This window comes from Schistocerca piceifrons, chromosome 8 (genome assembly GCF_021461385.2).
Source record: "Schistocerca piceifrons isolate TAMUIC-IGC-003096 chromosome 8, iqSchPice1.1, whole genome shotgun sequence".
NCBI classification, from domain to species: domain Eukaryota; kingdom Metazoa; phylum Arthropoda; class Insecta; order Orthoptera; family Acrididae; genus Schistocerca; species Schistocerca piceifrons.
This window is the reverse complement of record NC_060145.1, coordinates 421,176,087-421,198,742: the sequence shown is the minus strand read 5'-3', so window position 1 is coordinate 421,198,742 and position 22,656 is coordinate 421,176,087. Positions and strand designations below refer to the sequence as shown.

At 41.9% G+C, this 22,656-nt stretch overlaps 1 protein-coding gene across 1 annotated transcript in view; it reads left to right on the top strand.

Moving 5' to 3' along the window:
• LOC124711802 (fatty acid-binding protein, muscle-like) overlaps positions 1–22,656 on the top strand; it is a 95,356-nt gene that overhangs the window by 68,747 nt on the left and 3,953 nt on the right. Inside the window, exon 2 of the mRNA XM_047242024.1 lies at positions 32–303. Coding sequence (XP_047097980.1) covers positions 32–303 — 272 coding nt within the window. The remainder of the gene's footprint in view (positions 1–31; positions 304–22,656) is intronic.

Here is a 22,656-nt window from a genome sequence, read left to right as displayed (position 1 = left end):
TAATCAATAAGACGATGCTGTTTACTTGCAGGTGTGAACTACGTGCTGCGCAAGTTGGGCAACCTGGTTACACCAGTGATGGAGCTGCTCCGCGATGGAGACGAGTGGACGGTGAAGGTGACGACGGTGGTCTTGAACACTGTCACCAAGTTCCGCCTGGGCCAGGAGTTCGACAACGTGACCCCTGATGGACGCAGGGTGAAGACGACCGTCACACGAGAAGGCAACAAACTCTTCATTGTGGAGAGGGGCGACAAAGTCTTCAAGTCAGTTCTAGAGTTCTCCCCTGAGGAGCTCGTAACGGTGCGTCAAGCTTCACCGCCATATAATGGTTCTGGTTCTTATAGTTAAGCTTTGAGTTCTCTTGTACTGTGATCAGCATCTTCTTCACAACCACAGTCATCACCACCATACTCTTCTCTCCCTTGCTTAACTGATCGTTGATGGATAGTGAAGTTCTCTTCCAGAAGTTTTCGTTTGATACCTAATGTAACAGTCACATGGAAATGGCAATGTCAGATTAAACCTCTTCTCTTCTGCTATTCCAACTGTAACTTGACTGTATTACTAAACGACCACTAACACCTGATCGCAATCGAAAGTTGCCTAGCTAACGGCTTCGAAAGGCAACAGAAATCTTGTTTTTTGGAATTACTCATACAACTACTGACCGAATTTAAAAATTTAAAATGCTGTTATAATCTGCCTATTAACACACTACTGGCCATTAAAATTGCCACACCACGAAGATGACGTGCTACAGACGCCAAATTTAACCAGCAGGAAGAAGATGCTGTGCTATGCAAATGATTAGCTTTTTAGCGCATTCATACAAGGTTGGCGCCGGTGGCGACACCTACAACGTGATGACATGAGGAAAGTTTCCAACCGATTTGTCATACACAAACAGCAGTTGACCGGCGTTGCCTGGTGAAACGTTGTTGCGATGCCTCGTGCAAGGAGGAGAAATGCGTTCCATCACGTTTCCGACTTTGATAAATGTCGGATTGTAGACTATAGCGATTGCCATTTATCGTATCGTGACATTGCTCCTCGCGTTGGTCGAGATCCAATGACTGTTAGCAGAATATGGAATCGGTGGGTTCAGGAGGGTAATACGGAACGCCGTGCTGGATCCCAACGGCCTCGTATCACTAGCAGTCGAAATGACAGGCATCTTATCCGCATGGCTGTATCGCATTGTACAGCCACGTCTCGATCCCTGAGTCAACAGATGGGGACGTTTGCAAGACAACAACCATCTGCACGAACAGTTCGACGACGTTTGCAGCAGCATGGACTATCAGCTCGGAGACCGTGGCTGCGGTTACCCCTGACGGTGCATCACAGACATGAGCGCCTGCGATAGTGTACTCGACGACGAACCTGGGTGCACGAATGGCAAAACGTCATTTTTTCGGATGAATCCAGGTTCTGTTTACAGCATCACGATGGTAGCATCCGTGTTTGGCGACATCACGGTGAACGCACATTGGAAGCGTGTACTCGTCATCGCCATACTGGCCTATCACCCGGCGTAATGGTATGGGGTGCCATTGGTTACATGTCTCGGTCACCTATCCCTACGAAACACTACATTTCAGCAGGATAATGCACGACCACATGTTGCAGGTTCTGTACGGGCCTTTCTGGATACAGAAAATGCTCGACTGCTGCCCTGGTCAGCACTTTCTCCAGATCTCTCACCAACTGAAACGTCTGGTCAATGGTGGCCGAGCAACTGGCTCGTCACAATACGCCAGTCACTACTCTTGATGAACTGTGGTATTGAAGCTGCATGGGCAGCTGTACCTGTACACGCCATCCAAGCTCTGTTTGACTCAATGCCCAGGCGTATCAGGGCCGTTATTACGGCCAGAGGTGGTTGTTCTGGGTACTGATTTCTCAGGATCTATGCACCCAAATTGCGTGAACATGTAATCCCATGTCAGTTCTAGTATAATATATTTGTCCAATGAATACCCGTTTATCATCTGCATTTCTTCTTGGTGTAGCAAGTTTAATGGCCAGTAGTGTAAGTTTAATTCTACCTTATAGATTAAAAAAAAAGTCAACAATTTAAGTTAGAAACTGTGTATGTGTCCTGCGGCAACATAACTCAAGGCGCGCAAATTACCGAGACTATATTCTTCACAATTTTGGAATGTGATAACCCCCCCCCCCCCGGTTCCCTCCTCCCTTCCAACATACACAGAATACTGAACGGAAATAAGTTTTACCGGTTACTGTATTTTTGCTGTTGATGCAGTAAAACTCATTTGAAAACTAATAACATTTGCGCCGTTTCTACCGGGGGAGTTCACTTCTTTAAAGAATATGTGTTGGGCGATTAGGGGTTACTGGTCGTTTTTAAAACAGTGGGTCAAGGGGTTATACATTGCTGTACATAACTATGTCGTTGTAACGATACTGTGAATTTTTTAGTCAGGACTGAACGATGTTGCAGACAATGATAGCTGAGAGCTAGAACAGTCATTTTGAGGTAAAAGATATTTTGTTTCTTATCTCGTTTGTTATACGAACAACAACAATAATCGAAGATACAGAAGACTATTGATACGTAATGTATGAAAAATGCCTATTGCACGTGCTTCGAGAATTTCTTTCACATTGACACTTTAAATCAGCTGTCTGAAACAATAAGTAATGTGCTAATGTGCTACGATACCCAAATCAGTGGGCTTGCATCTCATGTTTCCTACTCATAGGTGTATCAATATAAAAATTTGCAGAAGCGTCACTCCTCGTTGCTGCCCACGTTTGGTTAATCATGTGTCAAGAGTCGCTCTACGCAAACCTTACTCCCAGCGTACACACAACGCGGGCAACGATGAAACCTAAGGCATTATTTGTTTTTTTACCACTAGGCACAGTGTGACCAGCCGCTGCTGAATCACAATCGACACATAACGTTACATGCCACCATAGGAAAGAAAGAACTTTATAAAAAATATGAAAAAACATAACAAATATCTGTGATTTGTGAGCTAATAGGATCCTCACGGTATCCTTTTAGCAAGGTATGATAGTGCCTTCTAGTTATCCTTGTCTTCATCTCTTCTATTTACCTTCTGTATTTCCATCTAACAATATTGCGCTTCACAAACAATGATCCGACAAGCGATCCCGCGTTGCCCACCTTTTCGTTACGTTTCCAAAAGTTTTCCTCTAAACTTTGCTGCTCACCTACTCTTGTTAACATCAACTACGTTATTCTCTTTGTGGAGAATGTTTCAGTGTCCCGTCACCCGTATCACATTTCGGAGGATTAATTTTTATCTCCTGAGATGTTTTCAGAGTCCATTTTTCACTCCTATATTTACTAAATATCACACAAAACTTTTGAAGCAGGACTTTTTTCGTGGAAAGTATGTAACTGATCTCATTGCTTGATTACTATTAGAATGACGATTAGAGGCAGTTACGTGGTCCTAATGGAGGTGATGTGCTGTTGTCTTTCTCTGACTTGAGAAGCACCTCCGTCAACCTGTTGCAGGGGTACTTACAATTCCAACAATATATCTGAAAATCTGCAGTTGTTTGCATGTTTTCGTATCCAAGACGCAATAAAAGGATTGCAAGAAAAGTGAAATGTCAGAAGAACTCGAAGGTAGAATCCAGGTTTGGATTTGTACTCTGACGCATACAGATCGTCCAATTCCTAAGTGATTAACTCTTTAGACTATGCTGAAAAGTTTCTTGAACACATTCTATCTTTCCTTTTCTTATCCAACTCTCGTGCAATTTCCTTTATTTCCTCCCCCTGCTATGATTCTTGTCTCCTGTGACTAACGAGTGTGACTCACGTTTTTAGGTAATTCCTCAATTACGTTTTCTCTTGAATTTGTTTCATTTATGAGGACAGCAAAAGCTGTTACGCTTTTGGCTGGTCATTTGGTTATTGCGTTGTGCTTGCCTGGCCAGAAAGTTAAGGGTTTTGGTCTCCTTCTGTAGCTTTTCCAGCTACCAGCCTTCTTTTATACCTCTAATAACTCAATTTCACAGCTGAAGAAGTATGCTTCATTTGGTCTCGTCCTGGCAATCGTCACTTCAGATAACTACAACCAGATATTTGATCAGAATGTCAGAGAATTAGTTCACTTGGAGATATTGTTGTAGAGGAAACTAACTTTGGTAGTTGTTTCTTTATGTTCCAGTTCGTTTTCTGCAGTTTCCGTTTGACTTAAATATGTGGTTAAAGTGTGTTGATGTTGTATAGCTCTTCTACCGGACTTTGTGTTTGATTTGTGAGAGAAATTGTCATCTACAGATTAGTACCGGAATGTTTCCATTGCACTCCTTCCGCTTCGGAATTTTGTTGAATATTTACTTCTCTGCCTGGTCCAAGCAAATGTTGACTAAAGCACCACTGATAGAAGATCCCATGGGTAGTGCTTGTCACAAACAGAATTTAGTACCGTAAGCAAAATAATTTTATTATGTAATTAGTTTATAACATTTCATTTATTTATGGCTAGGTCAGTCTTGTGCTGTGTAACCTGGTGTTCTACGATATTTAAGATTTCTCCTGTGGATACGTAAGTGTGAATTTAAAAAAAATACGAGTACAGCAGTTGAAGGTATTTTCATGATTTCTATAGCTTCTCGATTAAGTCCTTTGATGTTCATGTTTCTGTTTGCATATGTGCGTAGGTTTTCTGTAGGAGTCTATGCACATGTCTCCCTAGTACTTAAGATGAGTCTTTCTTAAAGTTCACTTCGGATCTAAAGACAAAGCTGATTAGTTTATGATGTTTTGAATTATTTTGTGTGATTTTTCTTGTCTGATTGAATGTGTGTGTGTGATGCTTTTCAGGACTATTCTCTGATCTCTTTGGAATCTCTGTGCTGATAGTGGGTTAGCTTACGTATGCTGTACTCTGCTTTGTCAATGCCTTCTCTCTCTCTGACACAATTTCTAACGTGTGTTCTGTGTCTGCTTTAATTGATGTATGTGTTGTATTACATTTTTATTCGTACTGTTTATGCTTTGTACGCCTGCTGTTTTCTTTATTTCGGCTTGTGGAATTTTTATTCTTTCAGAATATCTACTTCATTTCCAATGTCACCTTGTCCTAGCAGATCAGTAGTGAAATTCGTTGTGTTGTCTTTTGATGCTCCTTTAAGTTTATTCACTATGTGCATTAGGTTTTTCGTATTTGTGTGTTCTCCAATTTCCAAAATTCAAAATTGTATTTGGGTCTTCGTGAAGCAACATTCGTTCTCTTTTCGTGATCATGTACCAGTGTAACCCACTTCTTTCGATTCAGTTATCATTGATTAATTCTGTCCAAGTGTTCATCCCGTCAGATGGTTACTGGATGAATATCACAGTGGTAGAGGCGTCTAATGATTTATGGCAACAACTGTAGTGGCAAAATGTACTGGACAGTAATCATTTACGTTTACCATCAAAACAGGATTCACATTGTGGTGGAACAGGTTCCCAACCCTGCACTTCTGTTTACAGAGTGAATTTGGGTACTTATTTTGTGGCTAACATTTGAATTGAATGTACATAGTTGTTCCACTAAGAGTGTAGTACAAGATAAAGGAATAGGAGAACTATACATACAATTTTTCCTTAATCGCTGACATACATGTTACGCGTAAATGGCAGGAAATTGTATCGAGTACACTTTACTTAAGGAATCCATATTACATTTCTTTAATTTGTGTTGTGTGTGACATGTTGATTCTCCTGTATGGCACTCAGTCAGGAAATGATACATAGGGTAGCATGCTCAGACTATGATGTAAATTTATGTTGATAACGAGTTTCTTTGCGTGGCCATTCTCGGCAGCAAGCACAGAAATCTCTGTTTTGTAAATAAAAAACGCCTTCTCCTGCTGCACTGTATTCTATTCCTCCCAGACCCGTTTCGCCTTTTTTCACTTTAAGGCATTATCAGTGGGAACTAGACTGATACTGTTTTGTTTTGATATGTGTAATTTGTGGATTATAAAACAATTCATATCTTGGTTTTTAGGTAAATAAGTGATTACTTACGATTCTTTGCGTTTTTCGTTGGAGTCTGAGTTTCCTCTCATCTGGCCACAAGATGGAGGTCGCTATTTAGGAAACATAAGCATGTTTTTATGTTCTGAACTTTTTCCTTCTTTTCATCTTGTTTGCCCTTATTTTTGTGATGCACTATCAGTGTTTTCTCACTCATTAGAGATATTCGATCGAAAACTGTGACTTCAAGACGTGACTACTTTGAATCGACTCTGTGTCTCATCCTGTTTGGTTTGTTTACGTACATGTTGCCAACCTAACGAAGTATATGCTGAAAACTAAAGTCTACTCATTTCTGTTTTGTATATATATATATATATATATATATATATATATATATATATATATATGTGTGTGTGTGTGTGTGTGTGTGTGTGTGTGTGTGTGTGCGAGGAGAGAGAGAAAGAGAGAGAAAACATACCTGCATGGATCTTTTTTGTGGGGTGAATATGTTAGTGGTTATTCACTGCGAGTTGATCATGTTGAATATGAATGTCTTAGCTATTAGGGAATGGTTCAAAGTTTTTGTTTTCAGCTGATTTGAGTTTTAGTTTAAATGTTTTGTGGAGAGGTGCATGACCAAGTGAGTGCAAAGGGGTTGGTAGTATTCTTATTATCATTATTATTATTATAGTAGTCCTCTGTTGTAATGTTACTCTGTTATGTAATCTATTAGGCTGTTTGAAATGTGTACTTGAACATTCAACATGCTGCTTTGGTATTTTGTGTGTAATAATTTTCTTGCCGTCTTAGGAGTGTTTTTTTTTTTTTTTAACTGTTGATTCTAATTATTTTCATGTCCCCTTCTCTAGTTGTTGGTTTGTTATTGTGTTCTCTTAGGTGTTCTGCAAATATGGAGTGGTTTGTCCCATACTTCTAGGCTCTTTGTATTTGACATCAGATGTTCTGCCTGTTTGTCATCTGTATCTGCCATCATATGTATTACACTGCTATCGATGTATACCTGCTTTCCGGTACATATCTCTGTTTTTGCCGGTTTTGAAATGTATTTTTGGACAGAATTGTCTGTTGTGTATGCTATATTAGTTCCCTCTCTTTTGGAAGTGTTGGCAGTTTTATACCTGGGTTTGTGTTTGTATGTCATTGTGTACCATTTTGTGTTTTGTCTTGTATTTTCCTCATTATTCTGTGTAGTTGTAATGCTACGGAGTGTTTTTAATCGTGTTTGGGTCTGTTGTTCTGTTGTCAGTGGGTTTGTCCTTTCTGCTTCTATTTTACTTTCAATTTTGCATTAAAATGCGTTTTAACCGTAGTATTCAACATTCCATGTCATAACACAAATTTTATTGGTTTTTCGAAATTCTGAAGCTGTTTTTAGCTAGCGCTGTTTTCTTCAAGGTCGTTTAAGGTATGTGGAAGTGATTAATTTTCAAATGTAAGAGGTACATTCATATAGTTCACCGCCAATATCTACAGCACATTTATACCTGCACAGTGAATGTTTAGGCGTGGTTCCTCATCTCGTTTCTCTCTCTCATGTGAAGCTATTGCCTATTCCATGTCTTTATTAACACTGATTTTACTTCTGCGGGTGTTTTTGCCTTGGCGGCACGCTCTCAGTACGCGCGGGCCAGCAGTTGCCAGTCGCCCGGGAAAAGCACTCGCAACAACCCTTCAGCTTACCTGCTACCTTCATGACAGCCGACTTACTCCCTGGCACTCGTATTGCGCCAATAGCAGAGGTTGCAGTGTTTCCAGCTAGTCCGACGGACTATTGCAACTCGAGGATGCGGGTGAATTGAGTTTTCATGACGTTCGTGACGTTCTAGTACAGCTCGATGCGACCGTGAAATTCGAGAGCATTCGGACACCGTACTGGATTTGTCCTATTAAATTATGTTTGTATTATCAGTTGTGCGTCATGGCAGTCTGCCGTTTCAGGGCAACGGAACATTGAAGGTTTGTCAGTTTGCTACGATCTATTATAATTAAATGTCTTTTAATGAAGCATTAGTGCTAAAAGCTTGGAGGACATTTTAAGGCCAAAGATAAAGGCGGCATTTGAGTGAATTCACCACATGGTGGTGAGGAGGTATAGGATTGCAGAGCCGATAAAATTTGGGTTGCATCACACTACGCGTAACTTTTTTATGTTCTCTTTTGTGAGAGATTATGGGACATTATTAATTTAATACAAGTGCTTTCTGCAATACGCGATGTTACTTACATGTAAGAGCGCGCCGTCCCAGGACTGAGTTCCTTTGTTTTTGTAGCTTCAATCTGACGAAAAAACGAAAGACGAAATTGCTGCAAGTGAAACGAGGAGGTATGGCATTTTTATTCTGGCTTCTCACAGATATTTGGCTGTTTATTTCCGAATACGTGCGGTCGCCGAGGGTGGGGTTAGCGTGGGACCTAGTAGGACAGTCTGACTTTTCTAGGCAGTGTCATCAGGAAGCGCTGTGAGAGTCTTTGTGTCTTTCTGGCGACATCTTGAGTGTTAGCCGATCAGCAACCATCTCTCTGGCAGCCGCGGGTGCCAGCTCAGACAGACAGCTCCACACGTCGGGCAATGCCATCCTGTGTCGGGACTCGCGGCACACCGCGACGCGTCACCGGGCAAGCGAGCGCTCCTTCCTGTCTGTTGTCTCACTCTCTCAGGCTGAATGATATCTCGGACATGGGCGAGAAGATTGTGGGCGCTGGAAAAAGGTAACAGTCACATTTACGATAACACTGAATAACACTTTCGACTGTAGGAGTAACAGATCCCTGTCCAGTGCAAATTCTAAAACCTCAAACAACTAATTAGGTATATGTAGATATCAAATAAAAATATCGTGATAATTTTTGTTTATTTTGAAATGCTTATGATTCGATACAGAGTCGTCCTCAAGAACCTGAAGGGATGGGCACAAGGTAGGAAAACTTTGGAAATAACTAAAGTAATTCTTAGAAACAGAGTCTCTCTCTTTCCAAGCATTAATCCCGTGGTGTCTGCTGACAGATTTGGCGTGTCAGTTTTAAGGGGTGGCCAGATGCCCTCCCTGTCGCCACCCCGTACCCCCCCCCCCCCTCCCCTCAGGGCGGAATGTTTGTACCCCAACTTTCTGCATCTAGTGTAATCCAGTGTTAACGTGTGGCAAATATCTGCTAGTCGTGTAACTGAGGCGGAACATAGGGACCAGCCCAGTGTTCACCTGGCGAGATGTGGAAAACCGCTTAAAAACCACATTCAGGCTGGTCGCACACCGGCCCTTGTCGTTAGTCCGACGGGCGGATTCGATCCGGGGCCAGTGCGCCTACCCGAGTCCGGGAAGCAGCGCGATAGCGCTCTATTTTTTCTTATATATATATATATATATATATATATATATATATATATATATATATATGAACGTCCTATTTCCAGTCCTTCAAGGCATTCTGTTTTTTTTATTTTTGAACATGAGTCTACATAAGAATTGTTTAATTCAGGAAGCGATATTAATGGCTCGTCTTTGGGGGCTGAAGGGTCCAGACTACGAAGACCATCTGTCCCGATATTAATGAAATGATGTACTCGGCCTATAGTGATAAAAGAAGTGACAGAACCTGTTCTCAGAAATTTATCCAGTGACTGTAATATCAATAAGTCACAACGGGAATCTTTCAGTTCAAATACTTGAATGTACCAATTTGCAGGGATTTAAAATTGAATGATCACATTTGCTTAGTCACAGCTAACGTAGGCGGCATACTTCGATTAACTTGCAAGATACTGAGAAAATGCTGTCATTCCGCAAAGAAGATTTGCTTTCGAAACATTTGCGCGAAACATCATGGAATATTACTCAAGTCTGTGGGACTCAAACCAAATAGGACTAACAGGTTTCAGAGAACTTTTGTTGTTTCACCCATGGGAAGGCGTCACACAAATTCTGAAAAATCTGAACTGTAAGATTTTTGAAGACGGCAATTGTCCCACTCTCACGGCTACCCTGGAGAGAAATTCTTAGAAACAGAGTATCTTCAGTTAAATTTCTTGGAAGGACTTCTTGTCCCTATCAAATTGTATCAGGAGCCAGATAAGGAGACGGCTTATAAGACAATGGAAAAGAGAGGAGGAAAACAAAAAGTGAATCCATAAAGCTGGATAGTTCGAAAGAAAGAAGGAATTCTTTGCATAAGGTCTTCTATACGTAACGAAGTGAGAAAACCAACAAGTATGGCAGGAGAATGAAAACAGACAACTTTAAATATCTGGGTGAAAATAGTTGGGAGGGCGGGGGGCGGGGGGGGGGGGGGGGGGGGAGGGTGCGGGCGCGTGAGGGGTGCGAAGAGGGGGGGAGTGGAAACAGCTATCGCAGTGTTATGCGGAAACAAAACAGAATGATTCTTGATGTCAAAACAGGAGGATCATCGACTCCAAGGATGGAAGCATTTCCGAAACGGCTAAGGTTATAAACTGTTCTAGTGCCGCCGTGGTTAAAGTATACCATGCAAGGCAAAATGTCACTATTAAAAACCAACAGCGAGGCAAATGTGGTGCACTATGAACCATAGATGACAGGGGTGAGCGGCGGCTGCAGAGATGTGTACGGCGAACAAATGTGCAACTGTTGACCAACTGACTGCCCATATGAATCAAAGCGTTCAACATTCTTTCAGACAGCGTTGCTGCGTATGGGCCTCCGTAGCAGGCGCCTGGTTTGTGCACCCATGCTGACTGCTGCTCATTGGCAATGAAGGCTAGAATTTCCGTTCCAATACCGCAACTAGAGTCCAGTGAGTGGCCATGGGCGGCCTTTTCAGATGAGAGATGGGTGTCGGCGTGTACCGCGTGACACATCTAAAAGCAAATATCCTGCAACACTCGTAGAGTGGGTTCACATCGGAGGAGGGAGTGCTATGGTGATCTCACTACACTGAAAAGCACAGTGGATCATCACAAGTTTACATCTATCCTTCTGGAACATGTCTACAGGCAGTTTGTTTTTTCTTGTAACGATGGCATCTACCGACATGACAATGCAACGTGTCACACAGAAAAATGGTCAAATGACTCTGAACACTATGGGACTTAACTTCTGAGGTCATCAGTCCCCTAGAACTTAGAACTACTTAAACCTAAATAACCTAGGGACATCACACACATCCATGCCCGAGGCAGGATTCGAACCTGCGACCGTAGAGGTCGCGCGGTTCCAGACTGTAGCGCCTAAAACCTCTCGGCCACCCCGGCAGGCCACGTGTCACACAACTCGTAATGTTAGTAGTACCGCTATCACTTTACTGTACATTCCTTGAGACCAGAATTCCTCGATTTAAACTTAATCGAGAATCTGGGAACCACTTTCATCGGCCTCTTCGTACCATGGATCCTCAAGTGAGAAAACTGGTGCATCTGGCCACGGCAGTGGAGTCGGCATGGCTCCACATTGCTGTCGGAGCCTCACTGACTTTTCCAGCACGTCTCGTAGCGGTTTGAGCTGCAAAGGGTGGTTCATCAGGCTTTTGATAGATGGTCAGATTAATGTGACTGGACAGTGTAAAACAGTTATAAGATCCGGTCTTCTACAGGTCAGAAACACTATTCTCATCAGGATGCAAATTGGAATTAGAAGATTTGGAAATGATAGAAAGAAGTTCCAATCAAGAACGACGATAGAACTTAGGTTCTTAGACCAAATAAAGAAATATACTCATTCTGCCCTAAAGCTACATATGAGGAAAGCAAAAGATGTGTTACGCGCTATGGACATCTAGAGAGAATGAAGGGAGACAGAACAACAAAGAAGATCTACATATCTTCCAAAGTAGGGAAACAGGCAAAGAAAGCGGCATGACTAAAAACCAATAAAAAGTTTTCGAGTTTATAGCCGCGCCTAGTGATTAAAATTACACGAGCTTTAGGCCAAGTATTCCTTGGTCACTGTCAAGTGGTATGATTATCAGTGTGCTCCGCGGTAGGCGCCTTACATACGCTAGCTGCGGGCTGTGACGTCATTGGCGCCTCTGCATCGCCATAAAAGTGCATACTCTGAGTCGGTGTTCGATGCGCCTGTTTCAACAGCGTGATCGCTGGATTCTACGGCGTGCTGAGTTACAGGCCACCGTTTCTATTTAGGAGGTCATCGGTGATTTTCATTTAAATAGCTTCTTCAATTACTGAATCCCAGAAGCCGTTTGTGCGAGCCACGACTGACGTTCCCGGTGTCCTTTTTCTAAAGCATGCTCAGCTAAAGCAGATTTCCTGGGGTAGTGTGGGTGGTAAAACTTCTCATGCATGCCGGCCACGGTGGCCGAGCGGTTCTAGGCGCTTCAGTGCGGAGCCGCGCGAATGCTACGGTCGCGGGTTCGAATCCTGCCTCGGCCATGGATGTGTGTGATGTCCTTAGGTTAGTTAGGTTTAAGTAGTTCTACGTTCTAGGGGACTGGTGACCTCAGATGTTAAGTCCCATAGTGCTCAGAGCCATTTGAACCATTTTGAACCTCTCATGCTTCTTCCTGCGTTGTTCCACAGGGCGTACTGTTTGCCCGTGTAAGACTAGCCACACTCGCAAGGTATCTTATAGACGTCAGGTGTTCTGAGACCTGCTGCCTCTTTAACTGGTCTCAGTAATTGACGGTTTTTTGTCGGAGGCCTGAAAGTTGATTTGATCGTGTGACAGAAGTGCTGTCGCTTCTGCCGCCGTTGCAAAAAAATATGGTTCAAATGGCTCTGAGCCCTATGGGACTTAACATCTGTGGTCATCAGTCCGCTAGAACTTAGAACTACTTACACCTAACTAACGTAATGACATCACAGACATCCATGCCCGAGGCAGGATTCGAAAATGCGACCGTAGCGGTCACGCGGTTCCAGACTGTAGCGCCTAGAACCGCTCGGCCACATCGGCCGGCCCGCCATTGCGAGACGGAAATGAGCTAGCGAGGATTATGTCTGAATAAGACAGGGAAGTGAAGGTTAGCCGTGTCTTCTGTTGCGACGCTTTCACACAAACTGTGACCCTTGTAGTTATTGGGAGACAGAGGGTTACTTTTCTTAGGTCACAGTCTTGATGCTGAGAATTTGCTTTATTTACGATCCCTAAAATTGTGCAAGATATCAGTAACGTTAAATTATTTCGTCAGAACATTCGGAGATTAAGAAATGTGGCAGACTTTCTAGCTTCGCAGACTTACGAAGCTGTGAGAAATGAGGTTCATAACAACGTATTCACGTTGCATAGTCAACGGTTACTTCTGCAAACGACACATAGGCTGTGGATGTGACAGTCTCAGGCACATCTGTTCTCTCAAGTGTGCCAATCCGCTTATTAAGAAGTCAGTCTCCCGACTGCTTTGATGCTGTCCTCTCCATCTTTCCATATCTTCTCCAAACTTTTTCATCCTAACCATTACAGCTAATATCCTTTGTTGTCTGTTAAGGAGGTTCTTGTTTTATCCTGCCTCTAATGCCCTCCCCCCTCCCCCCCTTCCGCTCCTTGTAGCGCCAGCTTCTACATCTACATCTACAACCATGCCCCGCAAGCCACCTCATGGCGTGTGGCGGAGGGTACTTTGCGAACCACTGTCACTATCCTCCTGTGCCACTTGCGAATGGTTCGCGGGATGGGCGACTACTGGTAAGCATCCGTGTTGGCTCGAACCTCTCTGATATTTTCTGGTCTTTTCGCGAGATATATGTAGGAGGAACGACGATACTGCATGACTGTTCTAGAAATGTAGGCTCTTGGAACTTGAAAAGTACACCACATCGCGATGCGGAACGGCTCTCTTGCTGCGTCTGCCTCTGGAATCGGTTGAGCATATCTGTGATGCTATCGCGCTTACTAACCGAACCTGTAACGAAACGCACTGCTCGTCTTCGGCTCTTCTCCATTTCTTCCATCAATATTATCTTATATGGATCCCAGACACACTAGCAAAATTCAAGTATTCGTCGAACGAGGATTTTATAAGGTACCTCCTCCTATTTATGCAGTATACGTTACATTTGCTTATTTTGAGGATCAGTACTTCAACTTGTTAAGATTTCTCTCCTTTGAGAATGACATCTTGTGGTCTGTTCGCTAGAATCTCTCCAGCTCTCGCGGCTGGTCTGACATTCCGTACGCTCGTGTTTTGTTCATTAGACGGCAGTGCGGCAGCGCGGAACTCCATCAAACGCCTTTTGGAACGAACACAGCTGCTTTGCGGGTCAGGTGGACTGACGGAGTGAGCTCGGCTTTACACGATTCCTGTTGTTCGGTGTCCATGTTCATTCTACAGACGAGATTCTCGGTCTTCTGAAATGTCGTAATACACAAGCATTAAACATGTTAAAAACCATTCAAAAACCAGTATCGCACAAAATATTTTTTTCATTCAAGACAACCGGTTTCAACAGTCTTAGCTGTCACCTTCAGGTCCTAAAAATTTTTTTGTTAGCAAAGCATGCTCATTTTTTGCTGAACCTTATGCACAAGATGTCAAGTGGATAAAAGTCAGCACATTATAAATATATGTCATAGATAAAATACTTAAAAACACACAGCACCTTGTCAAAAAGGCCATGTCTATATACATATTGCTCACAGATGCTTCTTACAATATACAAATACGGTACGTAATAGCATATCTGTTTACATATGCTGGACACGTACTAAACAGTGCAAATCCACTTTAAAAGGCTTACAAGGTATCTTGTACTTTTTTTGCCATTTAATGTCGATTTGCACTGTTTAGTATGTCTCCAGAATATGTAAACAGATATGCTATTATGTACGGTACTTGTATCATGTAAGAAGCATCCGTGAGAAATATGTATATAGACACGGACTTTTGGACAAGGTGCTGTGTGTTTCTAAATATTTTATCGATGACAAACGTTTATAATGTGCTGACTTTTATCCACTTGATATCTTGTGCATGAGGTTCAGCGAAAATGAGCACACTTTACTAACAAAAAAAATTTTTGAGACCTGAAGGTGACAGCTAAGACTGTTGAAACCGGTTGTCTTGAATGAAAAAAAATATTTTGTGCGATCTTGGCTTTTTAATGATTTCTAACAATTGAAACAGGGCGCCCTTCAATACTCTCATAATGAGAAAATCCATGAAACATGTTTCAAAACTTTACGATACACTATTCCTGAATGTCGTGGCTCCGCGGGATTAGCCGAGCGGTCTACGGCGCTGCAATCATGGACTGTGCGGCTGATCCCGGCGGAGATTCGAGTCCTTCCTCGGGCATGAGAGTGTGTGTTCGTCCTTAGGATAGTTTAGGTAAAGTAGTTTCTAAGCTTAGGGACTGATGACCTCAGCAGTTAAGTCCCTTAATATTTCACACATATCTGAACATCTGAATGTCGTGGAAGATGCCCCGTTAACTCGTCTATTCTTCTGGTTAACGTCCCCGACAGTCTTTATTCCTCACCTTTTTCCTAGTTAACATTTCTTCTTTCCGTAGTTTACATGCTCACTTAATTTTTAACATTCTTCTGCTCTTGATTCCGATGGCCCTCGTTTGACTTCCACACACTGGTGAGCCTCACACGTACAATTTCAAGAATTTTCGTATCGGTATCTGATATCAGTAGAATTTTTTTACTGAAGGAAGTTTCCTCCCTTCTTCCTGTCTAACTCCGCCAGTGTCTTTGCTTCATCACCTTCGACTTGGACTATTTTACGTGCCACGTACGTGCATTGTACGTCTCCCTTATTACATCCAGCCAGAAGAGCTGTGTCGCCTGGGAACCGTAGCACAGCTGCCCGTTCCCCTGGCACTTACTATTATGTTCCGTAATTTTCTTCCATTTCACCTATATGTTTGTTCGACGTACACGTTGAAAAACAGGGATCGTATGTTTCAGGTCTGCGTTACGCTCATCTTAACACGACTTTGTCTCTCTTTGGTCGTCCTCTTTTATTACTCCCAGACAGGTTTTGTAGTATATGTTTGAAGTTTTTGTACACCAAAGTATGCAGGACAGGTTCTGTGAAATTCGGAATTTAGAAGAGAGGTACGGTCAGAAGTGAATCTTCCACTCAATTCGTGAAGAGTTTCGTGATGCGACAGCTGACGCGGCCATTGCTTGCGGGAGGGACCAGAATCGAGTTTCGGTCTCTAACAACCCTACCACAACAAAGGTCAAAATTTAACAATGATTGTGGTGTTGCTCACGCTGCTAAATACTGCATTTTCGGGCAACAACATTATTATGTGGCAGATGTCATTAGAGCACAGTTAATAAAGTCATTTCATGTAATAATGAATAAACTAGGCACTCATCTTTTCGTGTTTCCCACGCTGGTCTCGTTGTAAAATCATGGCTCAATTGTCGAAAATCTAGGTGGTGATGATTTCAAGGTCGGTTGCAAAGAGGCCTAGATTTTATTCCGCTATATTCAAAAGTTTTGAAGATGCGTTTCACAAACCATTCTTGAAGATTAAACCTTTCAAAGTTAGCACAATGGTGATATAAAAAAAATAATCGGCACTCCGAATTTAAGTTACACTTCCTTTTTATTACTTTTGCTGCAATATCACGTAACACACAAAACATCACTTCACAATACAAAACATACTTGAAAACATCTTCCTCACATTTTATAAGCTAACTACAATATGCGTCTTTCTAACATGACCTTCTCTAGGTCCGACTCTCTAACTCCCTAACTAATAATCGCTTACGCACCCAAAAATCAGAGTTACAAGTACGTAAAAGATCATAGTGACAAAAGAAAGAATACACATAAGAATAATATCATTGCAATATAAACATATCGATGTATCAAAAATGAAATCAAATCTGAATGTTGTCTCAGAAATATGTTAACTACTTTACAGAAACACACTAGAATATTGGTGGTATCGAGAGGTTAAGTTTAGGTGCCGTAATGGTTACGTAAAACCAAGTACCATTACAGGTCCGAAGCACAGTTTTACGGGGGACGTTCAATAAGTAACCCAACGCTTTTGTTTTTATGAATGCATGTTGGTTTTATTCAGGATTCCGGTACATCATATTATTTCCCATTCTTTTGCCTGCAAAATCCTATCTTTCAACATAAACTCAGTTCAATGTGACGGCCTTACGCCACCTTACTGGGAGGGCCTTTATGCCCGCATGATACCACTCTACTGGTTGACGTCGGATGCACATAATACGTGTGTAACTAAGTAGCAAAACTGTCAGCACAGCGTAACTATAATAATGGTGCTTCATCTTTATGTAAGTACGGATATATTTTCGTCAAATGCTTCTTGCCACTTACAATTGTCCCACCTGTATCTGTTTAGTCACCAGCAAACAATTTTTTTGTATTTGTACAGTGATCTAAAGCAGTATAAACATGTACATGAATGTATAAAAACATGAGAATGGGCGCAAGCCCGAAACCGGTCGTGTGAAAAATAAATAACCTTTTATTGTGACTGGTAGCGGATATTTTTCTTAACTTATTTTCTCCGAGGTCAGCTTCTACCAGTTTTTCTATTATTCTGTAAATGATTTGCGTCAGTATTTTGCAACCGTGATTTATGAAAATGACTGTTCGATAATATTCACATAGGTAGAACCCACCTTCATTGCAAAATGAACTATTACACTGTTCTTGAAGTCTGAGAGTATTTCAGCTGTTTCATAACAGTTGGAAAAGGGTCTCCATAATGCTGAGGGACTGTCGTCTGTTCCAGAGACCTTGTTCCACTCAGGTCTTTCAGTTCTTTATCAGATTATTCTTGCATCATCATACCTCCCATTTCATCTACTTTACTTGCTGTTTCTTTTGTATATACAACATAGAGTTCAAGTTCTTTACCTTCGTACATATTTTTCCACCTTTCTACTTTTCCTTTATTGCTTGTCATTTGAACCCTTGAGGTCCATGCAGATGCTTCTCTTGTTTTCCGGAGGTCTCTTTCATTTTCCTATCAGCGGCACCCACTTCTCCTCTTGTCATTTCTGCTTTTGCAGCCCTGAATTTTTCCTCCAGCCGCCCCTGCTTCAACGTTTTGCACTTTCTGCCAATTTCAGTTTTAGGCGTCCCTGTTCCCCTTTAACGGCTTCACTTGCTGCATTTTCATATTATTTCCCTTCGTCAGTCAAATTGAATATCTCGTATATTATCCAAAGATTTACACTGCGTCTTGTCTTTTTCCCTATTTAGTCGTCTGCTGCTGTCATTGTTTCATCTCTCTAAGCCACCCATTCGACTTCTATTGTATTTCTTTCCCCGTTTCAGTCTGTTATTGCTTTATTGCTTCTCCATGTCACGTTTCATTCATAGTTTGACGGAAGCTAATAATTTGAGTCCATGGTAGTCGAGTCAGTAATCCGAGTCAATGATTAGAGTTTATGATTGGAATCGATGGTTTGAGTCCATGGTGGAGCCATTGGTTGAGCTTACAGCGACAGGCACTTGCATGATGACAAACAAGGCTTCATAAGAGCCGAAAGTCATTATGGAGGTGACACAAAAGTGTAAATTCTACAGTCGCGATGGGGTGGGGAGGGGGAGGGGGGGGGGAGTGGCCCTAAATTCCACTCCGGTCATCGCGACTGAAATTTTCCGTAGTTTCATAATATTACTTATAGGGACTGCCCGGGTGTTTTTTTTTCTTTTAATTTTTTTTTATACATCACTTACTAACTTAGGTAGTGTTTCGACTCTAAGATATCGTCGTCGACAGCACATTTAACTGAAACGCTCCGTCGGCGCAGTTGACCGAAGAGATGCCGGCTTTGGAGCGCGTGTTGGCTGCGAGCGATGACTCCGTGACAGCTCCATGGCCACAGAAGCCAAATGTTATCGCGCCGCGACAGATAATACCGTCGCGAGCGACTTCTTGCTTACCGCCGCGGAGACGCCTTTAGTTGGCGGCTGATTCACAGGAAACGCATCGCAACTCGCCTGCTAGTATCTGAGTCTTAGGTTACACTCACTAGGCGTATTGGCTTATGAATATTAGCTATTTCCGTTCGAAGGAGATCCTTGGATGTCCTTAGGTTAGTTAGGTTTAAGTAGTTCTAAGTTCTAGGGGACTGATGACCATAGATGTTAAGTCCCATAGTGCTCAGAGCCATTTTTTAGATCCTTGGACTTTTCCAGTAAGAGTGACGCAGCTAGCAATATATCGCAGTGTAATATTCATGCAAGTGTATCTTCATTCATGGAGCCTTAATCATGAGCCTCTGTTCGATACTGGCTTATAGAACTCCTAGCATAAATGTTTTGGGCTGACTGAAGGGCGGCTTTGGGTGAGATAAAGTATAGAAAGTTACTACTTGAAACAATAAAAATAAATTGACTTAAAATAGATAGGTAATCTTTTGGACAATATTCTGTACGTCTGAAACATCTGTCTTCAACAACACAGGTATACACCAACGAAAAAAAATTACATACACCACATGATAGGTAAAAAGATGAGTTCATTATTCTAGCGAAAATTTTCGGACAAATTTAAACTTGTGTTTCAAAAAAACTAATCTCAGAATAATCTTCAGAACACATAATACAGTACGATGACGAATTTTTTATTCCCTAGAACAGTCCTGCAAATTTACCTGCTCAGGTTTTTATAAGTTTAATGTCGTAGCTGTGAGAAAAAGTACATATGATACAGAGGAAAGAATTTCTAAATCACATAACACAACGCCTCTCAATGATGCACAAACGCCGAAAAAGGAATAATGATAAATACTTTGGAAGAAGCCGACATTTTCACGTATTCGACGAGACATCTTTTGAACGAACTGACCTACCTGAAAAGAAAAAATCACCGAAAATATCACCAATATTCTCATAGATCTATAGTGCTGAAACACATTCCTTTTCTAAAAAACATTTGTTCATTATATCAGCTATGAAATAAACAACTTAAGCAATATCATTGAATGCTAAGGACATCGTCGATAATAAGTACATAATGTAAGAATTGGTATGCTGATTAAAACTGGCATATAATTAGATAATTATATGTCATATTGGCAGACATCTTTGTCAGGTGCTCAGAAGACGGTATATAAGACAAGTAAAATTATATGAAAAATGGCGGACACGTTAATACGTTCGAAATACTATACTCTGGAGATAAACATATTTTGAATCGTATTTTATCCTGTGTAATGCAAATGCCGCAGATAATTGGTGTGCATGGATCCGATACTATTTTGACAAAAAATAAATAAATAAACATGTTCTCTGTTGGGCAGCTTACGTAATCGCCATTGGGCAGCTTAGTCCCAGGAGGAATAGTCAGTATTCCGGCAATAAACGTGGGCTCTAAAACGCATACTTTAAGAGTATGAGAGCTTGTTCATCTTCGATCCTGTCAAATACACATCTTCTGTAGAACAAATGTTCATAGAAGTTACGGTACGCATCTCAGAGCTCATGTTTACTAGACAAGTTTTTCTTGTTTTGGTTCACACTAACTCCTTCCGAAATGTGGAAATCAAAAAGCCTGCAATGGAAGAGATTTTTTTCACTGTATCAAAGTTGAAGAAGTGCTCATAGGTATGCATTTTGCAGCTCATGTTTGCTGCACTTTTTTGCTTCGAATGATTGTTCTTATCATGTTCCTCAATACTGACCATTCCTCCTGGGCACCCTATATCTGCTACTCTACTTCCCATTAACATAACCACCATTCCACTACTATACAGCTCTTAGGCGTCTGCGAATACCAATACTAACGTTTGGAGACTCTATCTTGTCAAAAACTTGCTCAAAAACGTGGATATAAAAAGAAATGGAAGAAGAAACGACTTAAGTTGGGAAACAGAATCAACAATTTTTCTTAGACAGAATCTTTATGTGTAATCCATAGCGAGGTTGATAATATACCTCCGATATGTAGCGAGAATAAATACAAGGAGTTACTTTAACTCATTCTTTCTCTGATACAGCACAAACGGAAAATACAAATTGGGGTAGTGCTATTAAGGGAACTTGGTTGCCAGGTCGTGGGTTCGCCACAAATGTGACTGCTGGCGGAATATACATATATACATATGTCCATAAGCCTGCAGTCGTCAGTGGAGTATTTGACTCAGTGGCACACCAACGTGTGTTAACTAAAATGCATCCATAAGGTGTGTGTGAAACAAAATTCGTGACTAACTTGCGAATATCTTGAAATCGAGGTTGCAACATGATATCTTGGATGAGGAGTCATTCACAGGTGCAAAAGGAAGTTCAGCCTTGCCCCAGGGAAGTGTTTTGGCATCTTGCTGTTAATGATATACTAATTATCTGATAGAAACTTTAAATAATAACCTCAGATTTTTGGAGATTATGAAGTTATCTGTAATCAAGTACTATCTAAAAGACGCCTCCGTATGTGTTAGGTCATACACTGTGGCGACAAAAGTCTTCGGCTAGCGATATGCACATGTACAGACGGCGATAGTACCCCGTACGCAAGTTATAAAAGGGCAGAGCATTGGTGGAGCCGGCATTTGTACTCGGGTGATTCATTTGAAGAAGTTTGTGATGTGATTATCGCCGCTGTGTGGGAATTAACTGAATGCGGAATGGTAGTTGGAGCCAGAGAAGGCCGGCCGCTGTGGCCGAGGGTTCTAGGCGCTTCAGTCCGGAACCGCGCTGATGCTACGGTCGCAGGTTCGAATCCTACCTCGGGCATGGAAGTGTGTGATGTCCTTAGGTTAGTTCTACATCCACATCTACATCTACATGATTACTCTGCAATTCACATTTAAGTGCTTGGCAGAGGGGTTCATCGAACCACAATCATACTATCTCTCTACCATTCCACTCCCGAAGAGCGCGCGGAAAAAACGAACACCTAAACCTTTCTGTTCGAGCTCTGATTTCTCTTATTTTATTTTGATGATCATTCCTACCTATGTAGGGTGGGCTCAACAAAATATTTTCGCATTCGGAAGAGAAAGTTGGTGACTGAAATTTCGTAAATAGATCTCGCCGCGACGAAAAACATCTTTGCTTTAATGACTTCCATCCCAACTCGCGTATCATATCTGCCCACACTCTCTCCCCTATTACGTGATAATACAAAACGAGCTGCCCTTTTTTGCACCCTTTCGATGTCCTCCGTCAATCCCACCTGGTAAGGATTCCACACCGCGCAGCAATATTCTAACAGAGGACGAACGAGTGTAGTGTAAGCTGTCTCTTTAGTGGACTTGTTGCATCTTCTAAGTGTCCTGCCAATGAAACGCAACCTTTGGCTCGCCTTCCCCACAGTATTATCTGTGTGGTCTTTCCAATTGAAGTTGTTCGTAATTTGAACACCCCGGTACTTAGTTGAATTGACAGCCTTGAGAATTGTACTATTTATCGCGTAATCGGATTTCTTTTGGAACTCATGTGGATCACCTCACACTTTTCGTTATTTAGCGTCAACTGCCACCTGCCACACCATACAGAAATCTTTTCTAAATCGCTTTGCAACTGATACTGTTCTTCGGATGACCTTACTAGACGGTAAATTACAGCATCATCTGCGAACAACCTAAGAGAACTGCTCAGATTGTCACCCAGGTCATTTATATAGATCAGGAACAGCAGAGGTCCCAGGACGCTTCCCTGGGGAACACCTGATCAGTTCTACTCGATGATTTGCCGTCTATTACTACGAACTGCGACCTTCCTGACAGGAAATCACGAATCCAGTCGCACAACTGAGACGATACCCCATA